Consider the following 23,064-nt stretch of genomic DNA (forward strand, 5'->3'; position numbering starts at 1 on the left):
TAGGGTCACTGATATGACTTCCTGGATAGCTCCAGCTGGGCCCTGGCATACCAGGGAGCTCTGTCTGCTCTGCTCCCTGCATTAGCTCAGTGTTCTCACAAAATAACCTTTTCCTGTTGTCAGTGTCCTTTCCTGGCTATGGTTAAATAAACCTCCTTTTTTAAAGTGATAAATATTCCTTAAATATCTCATTTCATTACAAAACTGTAATGCCCTGGCCTACAACAAGAGTAATCAAGTGACTTTTCTCTGAATGGAGAATGGCGTCATAGGAACATTTCAGGGCACTGGCCAAGCTTATTTCACATTTTTATAGGTTATGTGTAAGACTGGATATAGAATGAAAGGTCTAAGTCTTCAGGGGATACAGTCCTTCAGCATGGCAAAACATAAAGATGATAGGAATAAACTGCTGGAAGATTTTTGGATCCCACAAGGAAACACATATAAGTACATATGTTTTTAACCTGTGAACTGTATAAGCCTCACCTCAGACACTGATTTGTCTCATTTGCATCCTAACCTGATGGATGCAGCAGACCTAATACAACAACATGTGGCTTTAGAGACAATTTGGAACTATACCCAAAGGGTTATAAAACTACACACCCTTTGACCCAGCAATACCACTACTAGGTATGTGTCCCAAAGAGACTGAAGGAGGGGTGGCTAGGTGGCACAGTGAATAGAGCACCGGCCCTGGAGTCAGGAGGACCTGAGTTCAAATCCTGCCTCAGACACTTATCACAAAAAATAGCTGTGTGATCTTGGGCAAGTCACTTAACCCCAACTGCCCCCCCTCCCAAAAAAAGAGAGATTGAAAGAAAAGGAACCATGTGTACAAAAGCATTCGTAGCAGCTCCTTTGGTGGTGGCAAAGAACTGGACTTCAAGGAGATGTTCATCAATTGGGGAATAGCTGAGCAGGTTGTGGCATGATTGTGAAGGAGTACTATTGTGCTAAAAAAAAAAATGACAAAGAGGTGTGGTTTCAGAAAAACATGCCAAGACCTCTACAACTGATACAAAGTGAAGGGTGAAGAACCAGATCATTGTGCCCAGTTAACAACAATGTTGTAATGATGATCAACTATAAAGGACATGGCTATCCTGATCAATACAATGATCCAAGACAATTCCAAAGGACTCATGATGAGAAAATGCTATCTACCTCCAGAGAGAGAACTGATGAACTCTGAGTGCAAACTGAAGTATAATTTTCTCACTTTCAAAAAAAAAAAAGCCCTCAAAAAAAAGCCAGGTTAAGAATTCCTGCTTTAGGGGGCGGCCAGGTAGCATAGCGAGTAAGAGCACCGGCTCCAGTGTCGGGATGACCTGGGGATCGAATCCGGGCTCAGACACTTAGCACCCACCTAGAAATACCTGGCCGTGTAACCTTGAGCAAGTTACTGAGCCCCAATTGCTTAGGGGCGGCCAAGTGGCTCAGCAAGTAAGAGCACCGGCTCCAGTGTTGGGATGACCTGGGGATCGAATCCGGGCTCAGATACTTAGCACCACACCCAGAAATAACTGGCTGTGTAACCTTGAGCAAATTACTTAACCCCGATTGCTTTTAAAAAAAATTTAAATTAAAAAAAAGAATTCCTGCTTTATAGTTTTACCTTAAGTAGCGATCTTGTAAACATTTTTCCAGCTCTGTGGCTTCACCTGGAGTTGAAGGTTCCCTTCACAGCTATTTCTGCCATCTCTAACTCTCCATCCTCCATTACCTGGGCAAGAATTTCTGGGGAAAGATACTGCTTCCTATTCAGTCAACTGTTCTTGGATTTTCATTCACAAGACAAAAATAATAAGAGCATTTTTAAAAATTACTGTTCATGCATGGGGTCTTTTCACACTGAAAATGTGACATGCACAAGACCATCTTTTTCCAAACACTCTTTTCCTACTACTTAATTTACCTTCTTTTTTTGGCAGAAGATGGAGGAATCAATGATCTCATTTTTAATTTCTATCCCACAATGCCCAGTCTATCTAAAATGCCAAATTAACCTGATTATGAAAATAACAGAGAGCTCTCAATATAAACCAAACAACAGACAAAAACTGACTTTATTGCATTAGTAACAGGAAATAAAACAAATCCCACATGTTATCTATAAACTTTACTGAGGAAGGTGTCCTGTAGTATACATTTCTATTAAGAGCAATTTTTGTTGGGGCGGCCAGGTAGCACAGCGAGTAAGAGCACCGGCTCCAGTGTTGAGAAGACCTGGAGATTGAATCCCGGGCTCAGACACTTAGCACCCACACAGAAACACCTGGCCGTGTAATCTTGAGCAAGTTACTTAACCCCAATTGCTTAGGAGCGGCCAGGTGGCTCAGCGAGTAAGAGCACTGGCTCCAGTGTCGGGATGACCTGGATCAAATCCGGGCTAAGATACTCAGCACCACACCCAGAAATAACTGGCCATGTAACCTTGAGCAAGTTACTTAACCCCAATTGCTTTAAAAAAAAAAAAAAAAAGAGCAATTTTTGTTCAGTCACGGCTTTTCTCTATCCTTCACCTTCACCTCCTCTTCCTCTTCTTTTTCCTTTTTCTTCTTTTAAAAAACAAAACAAACCCAAGAAACAAACAAAAAAAAAAAACCCACTGGGTGGTCTATGGTCTCTATATATGACCTAGGCTAGAAATACAGCAACCACTCATGGGCAAGATTCCATTGCTGATTAATACAAAAGCCTTGACCCGCTCCTTTCTGCCCTGGGTCTGTTTGACTCTCCTTGCAGCCTGGCGGCTCCAGATCTCAGGAGCCCAACATAATGATTTGGCTTTGATGTAAGTCAGTAGTAACCATGTTCTCCAAGTAGAAACAGCTCTCCAGGGTGGGAGGGGAGAAGTGATGGGTACAACATTATATAAGTAAGCAAATACAAAGCAATCTCTTTTTTTTTTTTTTTTAAGCAATCGGGTTTAAGTAATTTGCTCAAGGTTACATGGCCAGTTATTTCTGGGTGTACAAAGCAATTTCAAGAGGAATGAGTTCTAGGGGCGGCTAGGTGGTGCAGTGAGTAAAGTGCTGGTCCTGGAGTTGGGAGGACCCAAGTTCGGTTCCGGCCTGAGACACTTAACACCCACACAAAAATACTAGCTGTGTAACCATGGGCAAGTTACTTAACCCCAATTGCCCTCCAAAAGGCAAAAAGAAAAAAAAAAAGAGGAATGAGTTCTAGCAAATGTTGTTGCTGTTATTTGTCCTTCCTTCAAGAAAAGGACCATGACATCAGGAAGGTGATGGATGTCATTACAAGTGAATTGGATTTAAGTGAGGCAGGGCTGTGCGAAGTCACCTGCCTCACTTTCTCCTCCAGAGCCTTCTGGGTCCAGCGGCAAGACATAGATCAGAATGAATGGAGATGACCCAGAACTGGAGAGAATCAGGAGAAGTAGGTAGGAAGTGGGTACTTTGAAGAAAACTGAGATATTCACAAGGGGGAAGGGAAGGAGTACAATTCTAGACCAACTACAATGAAAGCAGATTCATTAACAGGGAGCTTTTCACATGCCATATCTAAAGCAAATAAAGATCATTTATACTTCAAGGCAATGTTTTGCATGACTGCACACTGTATAATCTACATCAGAGTGTTTACCTTATCAAGGAGGAAGGAGAGAGGAAATAGGGAGGGTGAGAATTTGGAACTCAGAAATGTTTTTAAAAAATGTTAAAAATTGCTTTTACATGTAATTGAGAAAAAATTAAAAACATTCTTTAAAATGAAAAACACTTTTATTGATTCTTTCTTTAAAAAAAATTACTAGAAAAAAATCCAACCTCTTTTTGTATTGTCTGAAAGTCATTTTCTCTAGTTAGGGAGTTGTTAATATATTTGTCATCAAAACAGTATTTTTCCTTAAAAAGAGGACTGACAAATGTATAAAAAAAATATTTATAACGCTTTATGAAATAAGCTATCATCCACTAAATGACTTTACCCACTCACTGAATAAATGCTTGCTTAATCTGATCCAATTTAAACCCAGTTCTCAAGAGGGGCCCATTCACACCCTGGCAACACTATGTTTAAGGAAACATACTCTTTTGTGAAAGACCACTCTCTAGGAAACAGGTTCTTTAGTTTTGGTGCACAAAGTGGCAATTCTGAGGATGCAGTCCAGGTCACCAGGCCTACAAGTCAGTCCCCACATACCACCATTGTCTACTCTGCCAGCATTCCTTTAATGTCACCCACAATTTAGGCACTGGGAACATATTCAGCATAGAGTATAAGGCAATTTATTAAGACTAATGGTCTCTCTGACCCAATTGTCTGTTGTGGGCAGTGGCACCCACTTTGTGGTCAATGTGGAAGTTATTTTTTACCGAACCACCTTTTTGCAAATGTCTCTGATTTCATAGCTAATGGACAAAATCATCTCCAAGGGAACTAATCCTGTTATGGGATTATCACCCCTGAATTTATTTAAGTAATCTTTGAATCTATTTATCTTCTCTGCTTATACTACCCCTGAGGATGACAAGGCCCAGAAGTTTATTTCAGGACACTAAAGAGCTGTGTGTAAAGCAATCATAGAGGGGAGGGAAAGAGTCTTGGATTTGGAGTGAGAGAACCTGGGTTTGAATCTAGACTCTACCAGTTAGTACAAGTATGAGCTTGGGAAAGTCAATGAATTTCTTCAGGCCTCAGTTGCTTTACTCAGAAAATGAGGGAACTGAACCAATTGACCAAGGTCCGTTCTAGCTTTAAATCTGGGACCACAGTATTCTAAGATGATCTAGCCTTTGCTCTATTTCCTCTCTGCTTCCATCTTTCTGAACTAAGGAATGATCTTTATAAAACTACCACTATGGGGTGTTCCTCAGATTGAAATAACATTTGACATTGATGCAAATGGCATCCTCAGTGTTTCTGCTGTGGATAAGAGCACAGGCAAGGAGAACAAGATCACCATCACCAATGATAAAGGAGTCTGAGCAAAGAAGATGTTGAGCATATGGTCCAGGAGGTTGAGAAATACAAGGCTGAGGATGAGAAGCAGAGAAACAGAGTGTCTTCCAAGAATTCTCATGAATCTTGTGCTTTCAACATGAAGACAACCATAGAGGATGAAAAACGGCAAGGCAAAACTGGTGATGAAGACAAACAGGAGATCGTTGACAAATGTAAGGAAATAATGAACTGGCTGGATAAGAACCAGACTGCTGAGAAGGAAGAATCTGAGCATCAGCAGAAAGAATTGGAGGTCTGTAACCCCATTATTACTAAGCTGCACCAGAGGCAGGGGGCATGCCTGGTAGGTTCACAGGGGGCGGAGCAGCCCCATTTGGAGGTGCTTCTTCTGGACTCACCGTTAAAGGTCGACTAAACACGCCAGAAGAGCAAGGAGTCAAATTTGTATCCAAGGAAGAAGCAGTTCAACAGTAACCTTTAAGCCCCTGTGTCTATCTGGGCATTCAGAGTACTTGAATGTGTGCAGAGGGAGAGGAGTGAACAACATCGCACTTAATCAGTACTGTAAACAAGTGGAAATGCAACTGCATTGGAGAACAACATCTATTTAAAATTGGCACCCCTGTGGAGAACGGTCACCACCTTTTAGCTGCTGCAGGAGAGCATTTTTCTTGACTTTCTCTAGCTTTTGTTCACTTGAAGATCAGTGGGCCAGAAATGAAATCTTCCCCGGATGGAAGCACTTCTGCCCAAGTTTTGATTTGTGGTCATTGGTATTTCCAGTATTCTACTTAACTCACACTTCCTGCCACCCTTTCTGGTCTGGCCCAGATAGAGAGAAAAAATATTTCTGTCTGATTTTAGGTTACAATGATTTCAAGAAACTAAAAATGTAGGGATTCTAATATTGGTCCTACTAATGACTCACTGGGCAACCCCAGGGTTGTCCTTCCCTTCCCTGGAGATTTTATATATATATATATATATATATTCCAGTAAGGGAAAATGTATATATTCCCTTACTGGTATAATGAGAGAGTTAGACAAAGGCAAAAAACTGAAGCCCTTTCTGGTCTTAAAATTCTAGGAGTCTGAATATAGGTAACACTATTGTTAGTGAGCTTCTTTAAGAAGCTCAAACAAGTTCTCCATCATCTGCTTCCCACAGTCACTAGCCATAGTGGTTAGGTGGGCCTTCATTACTTTACATGAAGAACTGTACCCCTTTGTCAATCTCCAGATTTCTGGTCCTTTCTCCCCTCCAACCCACAACATAAATTAATATTCATAATGTACTGCTATGATCAAGTCATTCCCCTGCTTTAAAATCTTCAGTGGTTCACTATTATCAACTAAAAAATAAATCTAAACTTAATGTGCCACTCAAGGGTTTTCATGACCAGATCACTACAGTTTTATCTCACCCTACCCCTTATAGAAAGCAGCTAGGTGGCACAATGGATATAGTGTTGGAAGACCCATCTTCTTGAATTCAAATCTTGCCTCAGATACTTACTATGTGACCCTGGGCAAGTCACTTAAACCTCTTTGCCTCAGTCTCCTCATCTGTAAAATGAGCTGGAGAAGGGAATGTCAACCTACTTTGCAAGAAAACCCCAAATGTGGTCATGAAGAGTCATATACAACTGAATGACAACAAACAACACATCAAATTAGACTATTGCTCTTCAGCACAGTCATGATTCTCTGATCTGTAACACTATTTCTTCCTTCCTTCCATAATGTCCCTAGACTCCACAGTCTTCACCTAAAATCATACCCATCCTAGTCATTCTTCAATGGATGTGTTTTCCATTGTGAAATCCAAATATGAGGAATAGTTTTAAATTTGCTGATTTGGTGAAATCTTTCCTTGAAGAATGTGTCATCTTCTGAACTTCATCCTAGCTAGCATTTTTATAGGACTTTAAGGTTTGAAAAACACTAGATGTGTTAACTCCTTTGATCCTCACAAAATCTCTGCAAGGTAGGTGCTTAATAGCACAGTCATTTTACAGATGAGGAAACTGAGGCAAATAGCAGTTAGGTGACTTGCCCAGGGCCATACACCTAGTGACTGTTTAAGGCAGGATGTAAACTAGATCTTCCTGACTCCATGTTCAGCACTAAAATGATTAAAGATAAATACATAAACATGTGTCTGTGTGTTTGCATACATCTACATTTGTGTTATGTGTTGGGAGGCTTCATGTGCAAAATCTGTTAGGTTTGGAAAAAGAGAACCTGGATGTGAATACTGGTTCTGACACTTTTTCTTCTATGTGCCTTTGAACAAGTTGCTAACCTCTTTGGGCCTCAGTTTTCTTTACCTGTAAAATGAAGGCACTGGACTAGATGACCTCTAAGGCCCTTCCTAATTCTAAATCTCTTACCTTATATAATTATAAAAACACATACATTTACACAATCCCAGGCAACAACCCTGCTTCTCCAGAGGGTACATGCTACAATAGGTCAACACAAGAACTCTGTTCTCATTAAGCCTAAGACTGTGGAATAAACTTTCTCCAAAGGTATAAAAAGTCAGGAAAAAAGTTCTTTTTTTCCTCCCATGCACACATTAGCTTGTATTCTTTAAGACAAATAAACGAAAGTTCCAAAAAAAATCAACAAAAGTTTCATTTTATAAAGGCTCAGAGCATTAGCTCAAATGCATGTGAATTATTATTTCAACCCTGGCTGACTTGATGTTCTTGACACCTGCCCAGGTAGGGGATGCCAAGCACCAAAGGACACAGGACCAAAGTTCCATTGAACCACCCCTGGCTCTTGTTACTTAGTCTAGGGGCAATTGTTTCTTCCTGATAAAAGTGCTAGGTACAGATGCATGTTCTCTTTGGCAATGTAACATGGCTGACCTTAACAAAATTTATGATTATTTAAGTACACAAGTGAAACTAACATAGTTTATTCGGTAAACATCATGTACCTGAGTTTTATTTCTGTAAATACCAATTAGGTGGTAAAACTTGACTTCACAACAAATTAACCCCAACTTGATCTGAATACACCTCCCTACCCAAGGGTGGGGGCTAGGCGATAAAAGAAAGGCATTGCACTGACTTATAACTCCCTAAGCTCCAGGAATTTACTATCTACAACAGGAGAGACAGATTTGGGGGACCCAGAGACTTGTCTCATTCAGCAGTCTGGGTGCCAATCATATATCCCTTAGGATAGTGAAGCTCCATCAACACATAGGGAGGGTTGGCTTTCAGAACCCCCAAACAGAACAGTCTAGTCACTCATCCTATATGATTACAGAACAATAATCACTGAACCACAGATTGCAGAGTTGGAACAAGGCTTAAAGGTCCACCTAGTCCAAAGGTTCTTAACCTGGGATCAATGTTTTAGAAATATTCTTAAAGGGGCGGCTAGGTGGCACAGTGAATAAAGCACCGGCCCTGGAGTCAGGAGTACCTGAGTTCAAATAGTCAGTAGTTCAAATAGTCAGGGGGGAAAAGTACTAACTAGAAAATGAGTCATAGGAGCAGTATTTGTAATAGCCCAGAAACTGGAAACAACCCATAGGTCTGATTGGGGAACAGATAAAAAATTGTGTTATATGAGCATAACGTACTGTTATTACACCATAAGAAGTGACAGATGAAGAATTCAAAGAAATTGTGGGAAGATCTGACATGAGGGGCTCAGGGCATAAAAAGCAGAACAATGTAAATACTGACTAGAAAGATTTTTTTTTTTTAAATAGAGATAATGAGGCTTGGACCTGTGATTTCGTCAGTATAAAGAACTCCTGGGTGAGGAAATTCCCTCTATGAATTAGACTGGCATTTTCTCTGCAAGTTTAAGTCTTCTTAGAAAGCTGAATGGAATGCCTGCTCAGGTCTCACAATCAGCATATGTCAGAAAGAACCCAGATCTGCCAGGCTTTGGGGTTAGCTCTCCATCCACTGTGCCACATGGTTTCTCCGATAGCACCAAAATTGTCAATATACCGAAAAAAATTCAGCACCAAACAAGGAAAATGGGACAGAATGAGGAAGTCAGGTCAAAAGACCTGAATTCAAACCCTAGTTAAACCATTTACTGCCTATGTGACCCTGAACAAGTCATTTATATACTCTGGGCTTCAGTTTCTTAATCTGTAAAATGACAGGGTCAGTACCATTGAAGAATGTCATCCACCTGGCTGACAGATGAGTGATGGACTCACAATGCAGAATGAGACATATATTTTTGGACATGTACAATGTGAGATTTTGTTTTACTTAACTATCCATATTACAGGGGTTTTGTTTTTTTTCAGTGTGAGGGAAGAGGAGACCACAAATGCTTGCTAATTGAAAAAAATAAAATAAATTTTTAAAAAAACAATTGCTTTATGTCCTAATACATGGTTGATTTTTGTGTATGTGCCATATACCACTGAGCAGTAGGTATATTCCTTTTTATCCCCATTCAGTTTTCTCCAGAGAGCTATCATACCTACCCTCTCTAAAATTCTATTCACCTCCTTAACTTCTTTCTTGTTTGAGTTTGGATTTATGAAGTTCAGAGAGGGGGAGATTAAGGTCCCCAACTAGTATAGTTTTGCTATCCATTTCTTCCTGTAATTCCCTTACCTTCTCCTCTAGGAATATGGATGCTATACCACTTGGTGCATATATGTTAAGTAATGATATTGCTTCATTCTCGATGGTGTCTTTTAGCAGGATATAGTTTCCTTCCTTATCTCTTTTAATTAGATCAATTTTTGCTTTTGCTTTCTCTGAGATAAGGATTGCTACCCCTGCTTTTTTACTTTAGCTGAGGTATGATGTATTTTACTCCAGCCTTTTACTTTACCCTGTGTGTATCCCTGTTTCAAATTTTTTTCTTGTAACAGCCTATTGTAGGATTATGGTTTTTAATCCATTCTGCTATCTGCCTCCATTTTATGGGAGAGTTCATCCTATTCACATTCACAGTTATGATTACTATCTGTGTCTTTCCCTCCATCTTATTCCCTCCCCTGTTTATGCTTTATTTTTTCCCTTCTCCCTTCCTCTCCTTAGGAGTTTTCTTTTTGACCACCACCTCCCTCAGTATTCCCTTCTTATCAGCCCCCCTCCCTTTTCCTCCACTTCCCCCTTATTTCTTCCCTCCCTTCTAACCACCTTCCCCCTTTCATCATCCTTTTCCCCTCCTACTGCCTGTAGGATATTTTTATACTTAATGTAGTATGTTATTTCTTCTTCACACCAAGAGTGACAGGAACAAATCTCATGCAAAGTTCCTCTCTCTCCCCCCTTTCCCTCTAATATGATACGTTTTGTGTCTCTTCTCCATAGAGTCCTATGCTTAACTGGTTGTGTTATTCCCTCCTTGCACCAGAACCAATGAGGGAAAAGTTCATACAATACTCACCTCCCTCCCTTCTTTCCCTCTGCTATATTGTTTTTATGCCTCTTTGTGTGGCATAATTTACCCTTTTCCACTTCATTCATTCCTCTACTTCTATTGCAGTCCCTTTGTAGCCTTTAATAAGATTTTTTAAATCATCATTTTGTGTAATTTATACTCATAGCCTCTACTTGTCTATAAACAGTTTGCTCTTATTAAATAACAGGGTGTGTGTGTGTTTTCCTTGTTTACCTTTCTATGTCTCTCTTGCATCTTGTAATTGGAGGATGAATTTTCCATTGAGCTCTGGCTTTTTCATCAGGAAGGTCTGGAAATCTGTTACGTTGTTGAATGACTATCTCCTTGCCTGGAAGAATATGTTCAGTTTCTCTGGGTAGGTGATTCTTGGTTGTAACCTGAGCTCTTTTGCCTTGCGAAAAATTGTATTCCACTGCCTCCAATCTTTCAGTGTATAGGCTGCCAAGTCCTGTGCGATCCTCACTGTAGTTCCTTGCTATTTGAATTGTTTCTTTCTGGCCACTTGAAGTATTTTCTCTTTTACCTGGTAGTTCTTGAGTTTGGCCACATTTCGAGGACTTTTCAGTTTGGGATCTCTTTCAGGAGGTGTCCAGTAGTTTCTCTAGATTTCTATTTTACCCTCAGGTTCTAGTATCTCAGGGCAGTTTTCCTTGATGAGCTCTTGAAGGATGTTGTCCAGGCTCATTTTTTCATGATTTTCTGGTAGGCCTATGATTCTCAGATTATCTCTCCTGGATCTGTTTTCTAGGTCAGTTATTTTTCCATTGAGATATTTTACCTCATTTTCTAATTTTTCATTCTTGATGTTTTGTTTGACTAATTCTTGGTTCCTCATAGTTATTTGCTTTAATTTGGTTGATTCTAGTTTTTAGCAAATTATTTTCCTTGGTTAGTTTTTGAAGCTAAGGTCCCTTCCAGTTCCATAATTCTAATCTCTTTGCTTGCCCCTGAAAGGGTCTTTCGTTATTCCCTTGTTAAAACTAATATTCACACTATTAAAGACTTTTCATGGTCTTATTTTTTTTTAAAGGAGCAGGTGGCTTCTAAATCCCTGCTTTTGTCCCTTCACAACCCTCAGCTGCCTTCTTACATTCTAGTCACTATTACTCTTTTTATTCCATTTTCCTCCCTTATTACTAAGGATCTTTAATGGGTCTCACTCAACTCTGTAACCCCAACCAAACCAAACCCCTGGTGAATCTTACCAGCCCAATGGTCTCTAACTCAATGTGTAAAGTTCATTTTGAGCTTATTTCATTAATCTGTTTGTGCTACTAATCTAAATTGTGTGAGTGCATCAGAACCTTTCTCTTCCCAAAGATATGTTCATCTAATTACACCTTCTCCACAAAAGTTAGACATTCTGGTTGGGAGGAGGAATGCCACAAGGTCTGACATCCTCTCAATCACTTTTAGCTCTGCTAAACTTTTTTTTTAAGCAATTGGGGTTAAGTAACTTGCTCAAGGTTACATGGCCAGTTATTTCTGGGTGTGGTGCTAAGTATCTGAGCCCAGATTTGAACCCCAGGTCATCCCGACACTGGAGCTGGTGCTCTTACTCACTGAGCCACCTGGCCGCCCCTCTCTGCTAAACTTTTAATGCCATATTCATATTAATATTAGGTTATCTGAACAAAATAAAGGTTTCATTTCACAAAGTTGCATGTGCAAAGTAAGATAATCACTATTTGGATTCAGACGGGTCAAATGAGATAAAGGAAAGAATAAGAAGACTGATGCCCTGAATGCTATGATTTCAGGTAAGCAGCCAGAGATCTTCCTCTCCCAAGTGAAGCATGAGGTCAGGAGGGGATCCAGAGATGATTAGCAATCAAAAATACCTCTTGTAGTAGACTAGAGTACAGAAAGTAGCTATGGAGCTGTGCAGATGGATTAGGAAAACCAATATCAAGTGGGAAGGAGGTCTCCAGTGGAATGAGCCAGGGACCTGTCCCTGGTCCTTTACTATTTAACATTTTTATCAGTGACATAGATGAAGGTATGCTTGGCATACTTATCAGATTTGAAGATGACAAAACTGAGTAGCTAAGATGTTGGATGAGTCAGGATCCCAAAAGATTCTGACAAGCTAGAGCATTTAGCCAAATCTAATAAAGATGGCAGCTAGGTGGCCCAGTGAATAGAGCACTGGACCTGAATTCCAGAAGATGTGAGTTCAAAACCAGCCTCAGACTCTTACTAGCTGTGTGACCCTAGGTAAGTCACTTAAGTCTATCTGCCTCTGTCTTCTGGATTATAAAATGGGAATAAAAATAATAGCACCTACTTCCCAGGGCTGTTGTGAGGGTCAAATGAGATGATAGTTATAAAGCATTAAGAACAGTGCTTGGTCCATAGTAAATGCTTATTTATTTATAAGATGAAGTGTAATTGGTATAAATGTAAAGTTTTGAATTTGGATTAAAAATCATCTTCACAAGTTCAAGCTTGTGGGGATCTCAGCAAACTGCAGGCTCACCATCAGTCAAAGGGATACAACAGAAGACAAAAAAACCCCAAAAGCTAAGCAATCCTTGGTTGTAATGGGAGAGGCTTACAGAGCCAACAGTTCTGCTCTACTCAATCCTGGTTAGGCCACATCTGGGGAATTAGGGTATCACATTGTAGGAAGGACATCAGATGCTAGAGAATCCAGAAGGGGAAACTGTGTTGATTGAGAGCCTTAATACCATACCATAGGAAGTGCTGGGAAAGAAGTGGATGGAATATGAAAGCAATCTCAGAGTATTTGAAGGCCTGTCATGTAGAAGACAAATTAGACTAACTTTCCTTGACCTGAGAGAGCAGAAATTAAAGTCAAGTCAAGAGTATTTATTAAGCACCTACATGTGCCAAGCACTGTAGTGCTAAAGACTGGAAATACAAAGAAAGGCAGAACAGTCCTTGCCCTCAAGGAGCTCACAATCTAAGGTGGGAGGCAACATGCCAACAATTGTACTATACAACAATTGTATGTAGCTGTACAAACCAGCTACAATACAGGATAAACTGGAGGTAAGGTCACAGGAAAGGCTCTGGAATTCAGGGAGACAAAGAAAGGCTCCTTGCAGATGGTGACATTTTAGCTGAGGCTTAAAAGAAGCCAAGAAAGTCAGAGATGAGGAAGGAGGTACACAAGGGGCACAGCCAGTGAAGACTCACAGTTATAGAGATGCAGTGTCATTGAACCAAGAGCACAAGCAGGGAGTAAAGAGCAGGAAGGCTCCAGGTTCTGAAGGGCCCAGCAGGATTTTATATTTGATCCTGGGAGTCCACAGGAATTGGCTGAAGAGGGAGGTGACAAAGTCAGGCTTGTGCTTTCGGAAGATCAATTTGACAGTTGACTGGAATGAGAAAATGCTTGAGACAGGGAAAACCAAAGAGCAGGCTACTGCAATGAGAGCCTGGACTGGAGTGAGAGTGGTGTCAGAGGAGAGAAGGGGACAAATAGGAGAGATACTGCAAAGGTAGAAAACAACAGCATTGCGCTATTGACTGGATACTGGGTGGGGCAGGAAGGAGACTATGCAGCCCTCAAAACTTTGAAAGGGTATAAAAATTCCTAGTAAGGCTCTTTCTTCTGTAGAGTAATTCCAAAGGAGAACAAACTGCAAAGAGGAAAAATTAGGCTTGATATAAAGAAAAAAGTTCCCAACAAATGGAGCTGCTCTTCCCATTGTTGAATGTCTTCAGGGGGAAGCTGAGTGACCACTTTGCTGGTATTTGAGTGGAGGTTCTTTTTTATATATGAAAGGTTGGTTTATCTAGCTGGTTGGTTAAATTCCTACTTGCTTTGAGTTATGAGATTCTGTGACTTTCAGGAAAGGAGGTAAATGGATTAATATAATGTAGGTCAGGGCTTCTTAAACTTTTTCCACTCACAACCTCTTCTGAGCCCTTTTCAACCCCTTTTTTCCACTCCCTCTTCTCCTGAGAGCATGGGCGAAGTGAGCATGCTGTGTGTTCAGAACCAAGGCTGCAGTAAACACAAGTAAGCTGTCAAGTGCTGCCAGAAACACCCTTGATTTATTATGTGTTTGATTTTTAATTAATTTTTGGTTGTTGTGCATTCAGAAAACTTTTACTGTTGCCAAATTTTTCATGATGCACAGTTTAAGAAACATTAATCTAGGTGATACAATGGGTAGAGTATTAAATGTGGAGTCAGGAAGACTTGAGTTCAAATAGCTATGTGATCCTGAGGAAATCACCCTCTGTTTGCCTCAATTTTCTCATCTGTAAAATGGGGATAATAATAGCACCTCTCTCTCAGGGTTGTCATGAGGATTAAATGAGAAAATCTTTGTAAACCACTTAGCACATTGCCTGGGATATCATCATTATGTATCTCTTTTGAGTCTAATATCAAAGAGAGAAATTCTGTCAAGAATCTGACATCTGACCATGTAATAATGGTTCAGTGACAAGGAAACTGGACTTGAAGGGTGAGGGCATGGGTTCAAATCCTGGCTATGGCATTTACAAAGGTGACCTTGTTCAAATCACTTGACTTCTCCAGATCTCAGTTTCTTCATCTACAAAATAAAAGGGCCTGAACTAGATGATCTTTAGGGTCCCTTACTTTAAGATGACTTCCAACCCTTACTCCTGCATTCTGAATTCCTACAGGCACCTAATACGAGCTTAGTAAAACAGGGTGAAACAGAACTAGTGGGCAAGAACGTAATTAGACCACCTGAGCATTCATTCTATCATCACTCTGCTACTTACTCCCCTACCCATGTGTCCTTCATCTCTCTAGGCTTCAACTTCTCCACCTATAAAAAGAAGGCACTGAATTGGATGGTCCCTAAAGGTCCTTCCCAGCTCTAAAACTATGATCCTTCTGAACAAGCAGTCAGGAAGTCCAATATCTTGCATATTCTTTCTCCCACTTGACCTTTTACCAATAAAACAACCCCTCCAGAAAGCTTAGCCACTCCCAAGCCCCCAGTCACCCTTCACCCATATGTTTTATTTTCTAACTATATACCCTACTAAAGATTTTTATTAATGATCTCCATGTGCTTTGTGGTTATGTCTCATCCCAGCTTCTCCATTGCCCCTTCTAACAGGTCACTCTGATCTTAACTCAGAATATTGCATCCATCTGGTTTTTATCTTTGCCTCTCATCTACCCATTCCAGAACTTAAGCCTCCTCTAGCATTTCATGGATTTCTACTGGCCCAGACCCACAGTCAAGCCTTATTTTTAAAAATCAACTACTGAGTCACATCCAAGATGCAGAAGAATTTGGGAGGGAAAAAACCCAAAGTAACTATATCTGATACAATACATATAATAAGCAAATAAAAATATTTACAGTAAAGCATATTAAGGATACAGTGAGTATGAAGGGTCCAATGCCGTAAAACAGAAAGTACATAAGATTTGGAGCCCAAGACCCTGGGCTTGAACCTGGTTTCTGCCACCTAACTTCTTGTGTGACTCTAGACAAGTCACTTAACTTTCCTTAGCTTCAATTTCCTCACTGGTAAAATGGGACCAATAATCTATGAACAAACATTTATTAAGTGCTCTTTAATGCTAGGTGGTGCAGTGGATATCGAGGGCCAGACCTGAAACCAGGAAGACCTGAGTTCAAATCTGAACTCAGACACTTAAGTTCTAGCTTTTTGACCAGGGTAAGTCACTTAACAGTTTGCCTCAGTTTCCTCATCTGTAAAATGAGCTGGAGAAGGAAAAGGCAAACCACTCCAGTATCTTTGCCAAGAAAACCCCAAATAGGGTCATGAAGAGTCAGTCACAACTGGAACAAATAAATAAAAATGTGTCAAGTACTGTGTTAAGCCCTGGGGATACAAAGCAAAAGTGAAATTAATTTTTGTCTTCAAGGAGCTTACCTTCTAATGGAAGAGATATGTGTGTATATATAAGTTATACATGGTTTATACATGTACATATATGATAAATATAAAGTAGAGAAAAGGTAATCTTTGAGGGGAAGGGCCCCCCTAGCTAGAGAAGCTGGGCAAGGTCTCCTATAGAAGGTGTCATTTGAGCTGATTCTTCAAAGAAGGTAGAGATTCTAAGAGACAAAGGTGAGGAAGGAGAATGATGCAGGCATGGAGGATAATTAGTACAAATTCATGGAGATGGGAGATAAAGAGAAAAAAGAGCAGAAGGATAAAAAGGGGCCAAACAGAGGGGCTTATATTTAATCCCAGAGGGTATAGGGGGCCACAGGAGCTCACTGAGTGATATGATCAGACATACCATGCTTTAGAAAAAAAATATTTTGCCATCTGTGTAAACAATGGATTGCAATGCAGAGATTTAAAATAGGGGCACCAATTAGGAAGCTATTCAAATAGCCCAGGTCAAAAGTGATAAGAACTTCAACTAATGTAGTAGCTGTGTGAATAGAGAAAGGGGATGCATGTGAGAGATGTGTGGAAATAAATTGCAAGGTCTGGTAACTGATTGAATATATGAGGTAAGTGAAGAGTCAGGGATGACACTGAGATTGTAAACCTGGGAGTGCCCTTGACAGTAATAGAGAATTTTGGAAGAGATATGGGTTTGGGGGGATGGGGAAGATAATGAGGTCTATTTTGGACACATTGAGTCTGAGATGCCTATGGCACCTATGAAGGCAGGGCAATTGGGGTTAAGTGACTTGCCCAAGGTCACACAGCTATTAAGTGTGTCAAGTGTCTGAAGTTGGATTTGAACTCAGGTCCTCCTGACTCCAGGGCTGGTCCTCTATGCCACCTAGCCACCCCCAAGCACCCAACTGTGAGAGAAAACTGTTAAATGCTTCAAAGAGGTCAAGTGCTTGATGTGAAGAAGTGGGGCTTAAATCTGCCCGAGTCCCTCCAAGCTCCAGGACAGCTCCCTCCCCACTAAGCTAGTGCAGAAGCTCCACTTAAAAAGTTTATAACAGAGGTTAAGTATGTAGCACAGTGAATAGAGCATGGGCCCTGGACACAGGAGAAGCTGAGTTCAAATCCAGCCTCAGACACTTCACACTTACTAGCTGTATGACCATGGGCAAGTCACTTAACCCCAATTACCTTGCCTTCCCCCCCTTCAAAAAAAATTCGCAATAAAAATTGATAGCCTTGTATACAATCCTGTTCTCTATGTGTTGAAATGTTTATATCTACATTCATAAAAGAAAGGAAAATTTCAAGTTAAAATTCAAGCATCTGGAGGCAAAGGGTAGCTCTTGAGACTTGAGTCCAAATAGTGCTCATGTGCATGTATGCCTCTGGGATATCACAACTTCAGGCTGTGCCACATCTGTAAAGAGGGGTTAATGTTTGCCTAAGCTCACACTGGACAGCAGATGCAACATTCTTTTATATAGTCAAATGTCAATTATCTAAATTGAAGGAATAATTTCAATTCTGCTTAATATTTTGGTATTTTAATGGTTCCCTGTGCCTCATGTACTTAATCTGACTCAAATATTTATTAAAAGCCCCTACTGTGGGCAAAGTATGGTCAAACCTGCTAGAGCTTGTGCTCTGCTGGCATAGCCTTTGAGAAGCCAGGGGCATCACTACACCACAATGAGGCAAAGGCAAAGGAGTCTGTAGGAAGAGCCTTAAGTACAGTGGGAACAAAAAGATGATATCTGCTTTACAGGGACTAGCCTTGCTATGAACAGAGAGGTCAACATCAATAGACTGGCCAGTAAGTAGTCAATTCTTTGGCCATGGCAATCCATGAAACAAGGCAATATGTAAGTAAGTGTATGGGGCTCTGTGAGGGGAAAATTAAGTGCTTTAAGAACAAAGCTAAATGAAAGCTCACAGGCTGATAGATTGTAAACTTAGAGCTAAAAAGGCCACTGAGTCCAGATGAGGAAATTGTGATTCCGAAACCAGTGCCCTATCCACTACATTACACTGTCTATAGATGGGCTGGAAGAAACTGGAGCATGGGAATCATTAGAAATGTCCAGGTATTAAAATGCTAGCATGAGAAATGTCATTAGCCTTTCCAGCAGACCTTTTCAAGAACATCCTGAGAGGTCACCAACCCAGTCATTATATTTAAATGTCTGAGTCCTAGAAGGGTGATCAGAAATTTACTTTTGTTCAGTGAAAGCCATTCCTGAGTAACATATTCTGAGTAACAACATTCCTGAGGGCATTCTGCACTGTCTAGAATACAATAAAAGCCAAGGGTTTTGCTGACACAAAGGCAGAAATATGGATCAATGGATCAGACAAGTGAGCCTTACTCTCTTCACACAACTTTTCTCCTTGCTCAGCTTCATTTCTATGTCAAATATCTTCTATGTGGGTTTGTTTGACAAAGTCCCTGAAAAGGAATTGTGAGACCTAACATGCTAATAAAGGATTAAACAGAAGTTACAAGAAATTGACAACCCTAAGTCAGATAAATCAGATCTCATATAGTCTGGGAACAGAGACTTTGAATCAGCTAAAACAAGACTTATTCTTAGCCTAGGTAGGGTACTCCAACAGACTTTTGTCCACTGCCCTAATCTAGGAGAAGCAGCTTATCACCTCAACTATGGATTAAGAGTTAGCCTCTCCATGACAAAGGTAGGCTATAGGTATTCAATTTATAGCAAAATATAGCTGAGAGCCTAGCAGATAAGTCTTAAAGGGCTAAAGCCAAGAAAGGTTAGTAACATGAGACCAACATAGAGCGGTATGATGACAATATCAGAGACCACTGGTAGCCCTGCATCATCAGAGATGTGAGTTGTCATGGACATGCATGGGTAATGGTCAGTTCCTTTGTATGTGTGTGCCCTCCATACATGTGCCCAGGTCATATACATTTTCTGTACATTCCCTCTTCCATGCGTGGTGTGGTAACCTGTGGGAAAGCATGCCTTATGCATACATGAAGGGATCCTTCCTTATCCCTTTATGTGTTAGAAAATTTGATTAAATGTCCCTTGTTTGGAACTAAAGTATCTGCTGGCCAACTGGTAAAAATGGATATAGCAGTAAGGTTTTGATCCAGAAAGTACCCTGAACCTGGTATAGCTTTTTTGTGGGATCACATGTGAAAAAGAATGCCCAAAGAGCTACGCTTAAGTCAGGCCATGGGCAATCAAAAGTAAAAATATGGAAAATATGCCCGTGTCCTTCAATTTGGGAAAATTAAGAGAGAATAAGAGGAAAAGTCTATTTAGGCAAGAGAAGAGACAGTCTAAAGCTATTTTGCTTCTGACCAATTATCATTTGGTCAGAAGACAGGAAGGTCAGCAGAATATGTATCTGAAGAAGAGTTTTAAAGAGGGTTTGAAGTTACTTTAAGCACAAGCTGTTATATTCACACAAGACTATAACCTAGTTCAAATCTTGGACCTGTGTGACATTGAACAAATCACTTTACTTTATCATGTTTAAGTTTTCTCACATGTAAAATTAGAGTGTTGGACTGACTCAAAGAGCTCTTTAAATCCTTTCTTGTCCTAAATCTGTGAACCCATTTAAGATCCAGTTTTTAGTACTAGATGACTTTTTTTAACTTCTGGGTTACTTTAGAATGGTATTCTTTTGAGTTTTACATATTTCACTCGTATAAACTGTATTGGATTGCTTAATGTCTCAGAGACAGGGAAGGAATAAAATTTGGAACTCAAAACTTTAAAAAATGTTAAAAATTGTTTTAACAAATAATTGGGGGTAAAATATGTTTTGAAATGTACTATTTTGTATATCAAACTGAAATTTTTCTCAATATGAACATAAGCTCGTTCCACATAAATGCATGTTTTATACATACTATACATAATTAATTTTATAAGTCTGATTTTTCTGATTTCTTGGGTTTCATTCATAATATCTGAAGATATAACCAATATATTTTAAGGAGATTATAGGATTTAGAGCTGGAGGGGACCTTAAAAATGTAGAAATCTGAGGTTCAGAAATAAAAAGACTTATCCAAAATTATCTAAAGGGATTCAAAGGAGATTGATTTCGAAGTTTGGTAGAAGGGCCCTGAGCAAATAGTTCCCCGCTTCTTAGCAGAGCAAAGAGATCCTCATTCTCTAGAATCTCATAAAAGTTAACAAATTCTGTGATTTTGATGAGGTATGGGCTCTGGGAGCCCCCTTGAATCTCCTTGAATCTTTGAGGTATAGGCTCTGGGAACGGCCCTTGAATTCTAATTAAATCACCCAATTTGATGAGGCATTTGCAGGCCATAAGCCTTACATAGGGGCTGGGCCCAAACCTCTGTTAGACTTCCCACCCTAGAGCCAATCAAACTATCAATCCACCCTAGAACTGGCCTGGCCCACCAGGGTCCTAGTCTCCAGGTAGCCTCCAGCAACTTCCAGCATCTTCCCACCCTTAATCACTCATTGACCTCATTAACTTCTCCTGAAGACCCTCCCCAAACTCCTCCTCTAGACCAACCCTAGATTCCTTCCACAACCTTCTTGGGGTCTTATCCAAGACCCCATCTTGTCTCCAAGTCTGTGAGAGCCCATAGAAAGACCCAGTACAGGCTTACTCTTACAAGCGAACTTTTAATAAACTTAATAGACTTTATTAAGTCTTTAACAGACTTGAGTCAAATTCATTTGTCAGGACCCTGTGTTGGTATTTTGGGGTCTCCAGGGCAACCTTAACCCTCTTTATGGGTACCCTCTTCAATTTGACCAAACTCAAAAATCATAATACTTCAAATAAAAAGTTCTAGCGCATTTCTCAAAGTCATAAAACATTTTCCAAACCTTTCACCACAGATCTCTTGAGAAACTGTAGATACAGAATCAGCCTTCCAGTCATTCACTGCCAGCCCAACTCAGATCCATTAATCTTGCTGGGAGAAAACTAACTTTTGCCTATTTCAGAAAACAGCACTGAAAGATTTAAATTCATTTTTATGGTCACTCATGGGGAGGTGGGGGAGGTCGGATGGGGAGTATGGACTGATTAATGCCCGAAGCTCCCAGAGGAGGAAGACATTGGCTGTACCGAGATAGGGAATCAGAAATTTAGAATTCTCTGGGTCTTTTTGATCCAAAGCTCGTAGGGTGGACACGTAGCCTAACCCTCTCGCTTGTATAGATAAGTAAACTGAGGCCGAAGGAGATTAAGTGACTTATCCCAGGTCAAACAAATAGTAAGCATCAGGAGGTGGTATTATGGCCTGGCTCCCTATTCTTTACATTGTACCATCCTCCAAGAAAGAAAAGACAGAGAAATAAGCCAGGACAAAGAAAATAAAACTAACATGCTCTACTCCACGCTGGCTGCATGAGTAGGTTAAAAAAAGGTCTTTACAGTGGCATCCAAAGGCTCTCCCATATCCCTGGGAGCGATAGTTACAGACATCTTCAAGATGTGAACTCCCTGTCTTAAAAAGCGATTTTCCGTGAAGATAAAATTGCAGACAATACTCCACAAACGCCCAACGGTCAAGGGAATGAGAGCAGCAGACATGGGCCAGACAGCGTGGGGTGCGAGAAAAGGGGTGCAAAGAAGTGGAGTAGAGGTGCATCAGGAGGAGAGCAGAGAATACGAACCTCAGTAAAAGAAGGGAGAGCAGGGAGCAGGGAAGTGACAAGTTGGAGAAGAGGCCCGCACTGGGCAGGAAATGGGAGCCTGGAGCACCCACATAGCCTTCACTCCTGACTGAGCGCCTGAGACAGCCCTTAAGAAAAGCTCGATCACCGTGGTTGAGCTGGAGTGGGACATTCGCTCAGAGAATCTTAGAGGAACCAGGGAAAAGAATTGGAAGTAAATTGGAAAAAACCATTCCCAGAGTACTGTGAAAGAAAGGAAGAGGGTAAAGAGGGTGTTTAACGCCAAGTCGAAGCGGGTGGGGGGGCAGAGGGTGCGGAGTTGGGGCAGTGGGGGAACCAGACATCAGTCGAGATCTTCATCCTTACCTCTCAGACTCCCCCATCCAGCGCTGAGCCAGGCAAGGGAGAGGAAAGCTCCCAGCGTCAGCAGAGCGAGCAAACTCCCTTGCTTGAACTTCATTTCATAGCCCCGGCCCCCCGGGACCCCTCTGAGTCCCTTTTAGGGCCGCCCCTAGGCTGGAGGAGAGAGGAGTAGCTGCTTCAACGCCCTCGGAGTCTCCTGCGCTCCAGGTACCGCCGCAGCCGTGGCTGCCTAGCCCCGGGGTCCGCTATCCACCTCTGGAGCCGGGCACCTGCCGCGATGGGCGGACTGGGACGTGGACTAAGCACGGACTCCGCCACCAGTTCCTTGAGGAGCTTTGGGGACATTGGCAGGGGCAACAGCCGGAACGAGACTGAGTGCGTGGGGCGTGGGCTCTAGGAGAGCGCGCCACGCCTCTCGGCCACTGCCCCCACGTGCAAAGAACCGGCCTGGCCAGACACTGGAGAGCGGCTGGAACCAAGAAAGGTGGCTGGGTCTGAACTGCCCGTCCCGTTCTCTGCAATCTCCCTGTCCTAACCTGCCGCGCTACCATCCAGCTCCCTAACCTCTTCTCTTCGTTGTTGGGTCGTTTTTCACTCGTGCCGACTCTTCGGGCCACATTTGGGGTTTTCTTGGCAGAGATACTGGAGTGTTTTGCCATTTCCTTCTCTATTTTACAGATGAGGAACTGAGGCAAACAGGGTTAAGTGACTTGCCCAAGGACACACAGTGAGTGTCGAGGCCGGATTTGAACTCATGAAGATAAGTTTTCTTGATTCCAAACCCAGTGCTCCATCCATTGTGCCCCCTAGCTTCCCTCTTTCCAGGGATGAGGTGGAGCTCAGTAAGGTCATAGTCAATTGT

General features: G+C 41.2%; 1 protein-coding gene across 2 annotated transcripts in view; it reads right to left on the reverse strand.

Moving 5' to 3' along the window:
• The window catches only part of MGAT4D (MGAT4 family member D), a 129,730-nt gene extending 107,031 nt beyond the window's left edge, over positions 1-22,699 (reverse strand). Inside the window, exon 1 of one of the 2 annotated variants that reach the window (XM_069105413.1) lies at positions 22,206-22,699. In XM_069105413.1, the coding sequence (XP_068961514.1) occupies positions 22,206-22,299 (94 nt within the window). In that variant the 5' untranslated portion in view covers positions 22,300-22,699. The remainder of the gene's footprint in view (positions 1-22,205) is intronic. The other variant, XM_069105412.1, reaches the window with a different exon arrangement.
• Positions 22,700-23,064: the final 365 nt, after the last annotated feature.

This window comes from Petaurus breviceps, unplaced genomic scaffold (assembly GCF_028583685.1).
Source record: "Petaurus breviceps papuanus isolate PSGF00001 unplaced genomic scaffold, PetGlider_PUasm1.0 76, whole genome shotgun sequence".
Taxonomy (NCBI): Eukaryota; Metazoa; Chordata; class Mammalia; order Diprotodontia; family Petauridae; genus Petaurus; species Petaurus breviceps.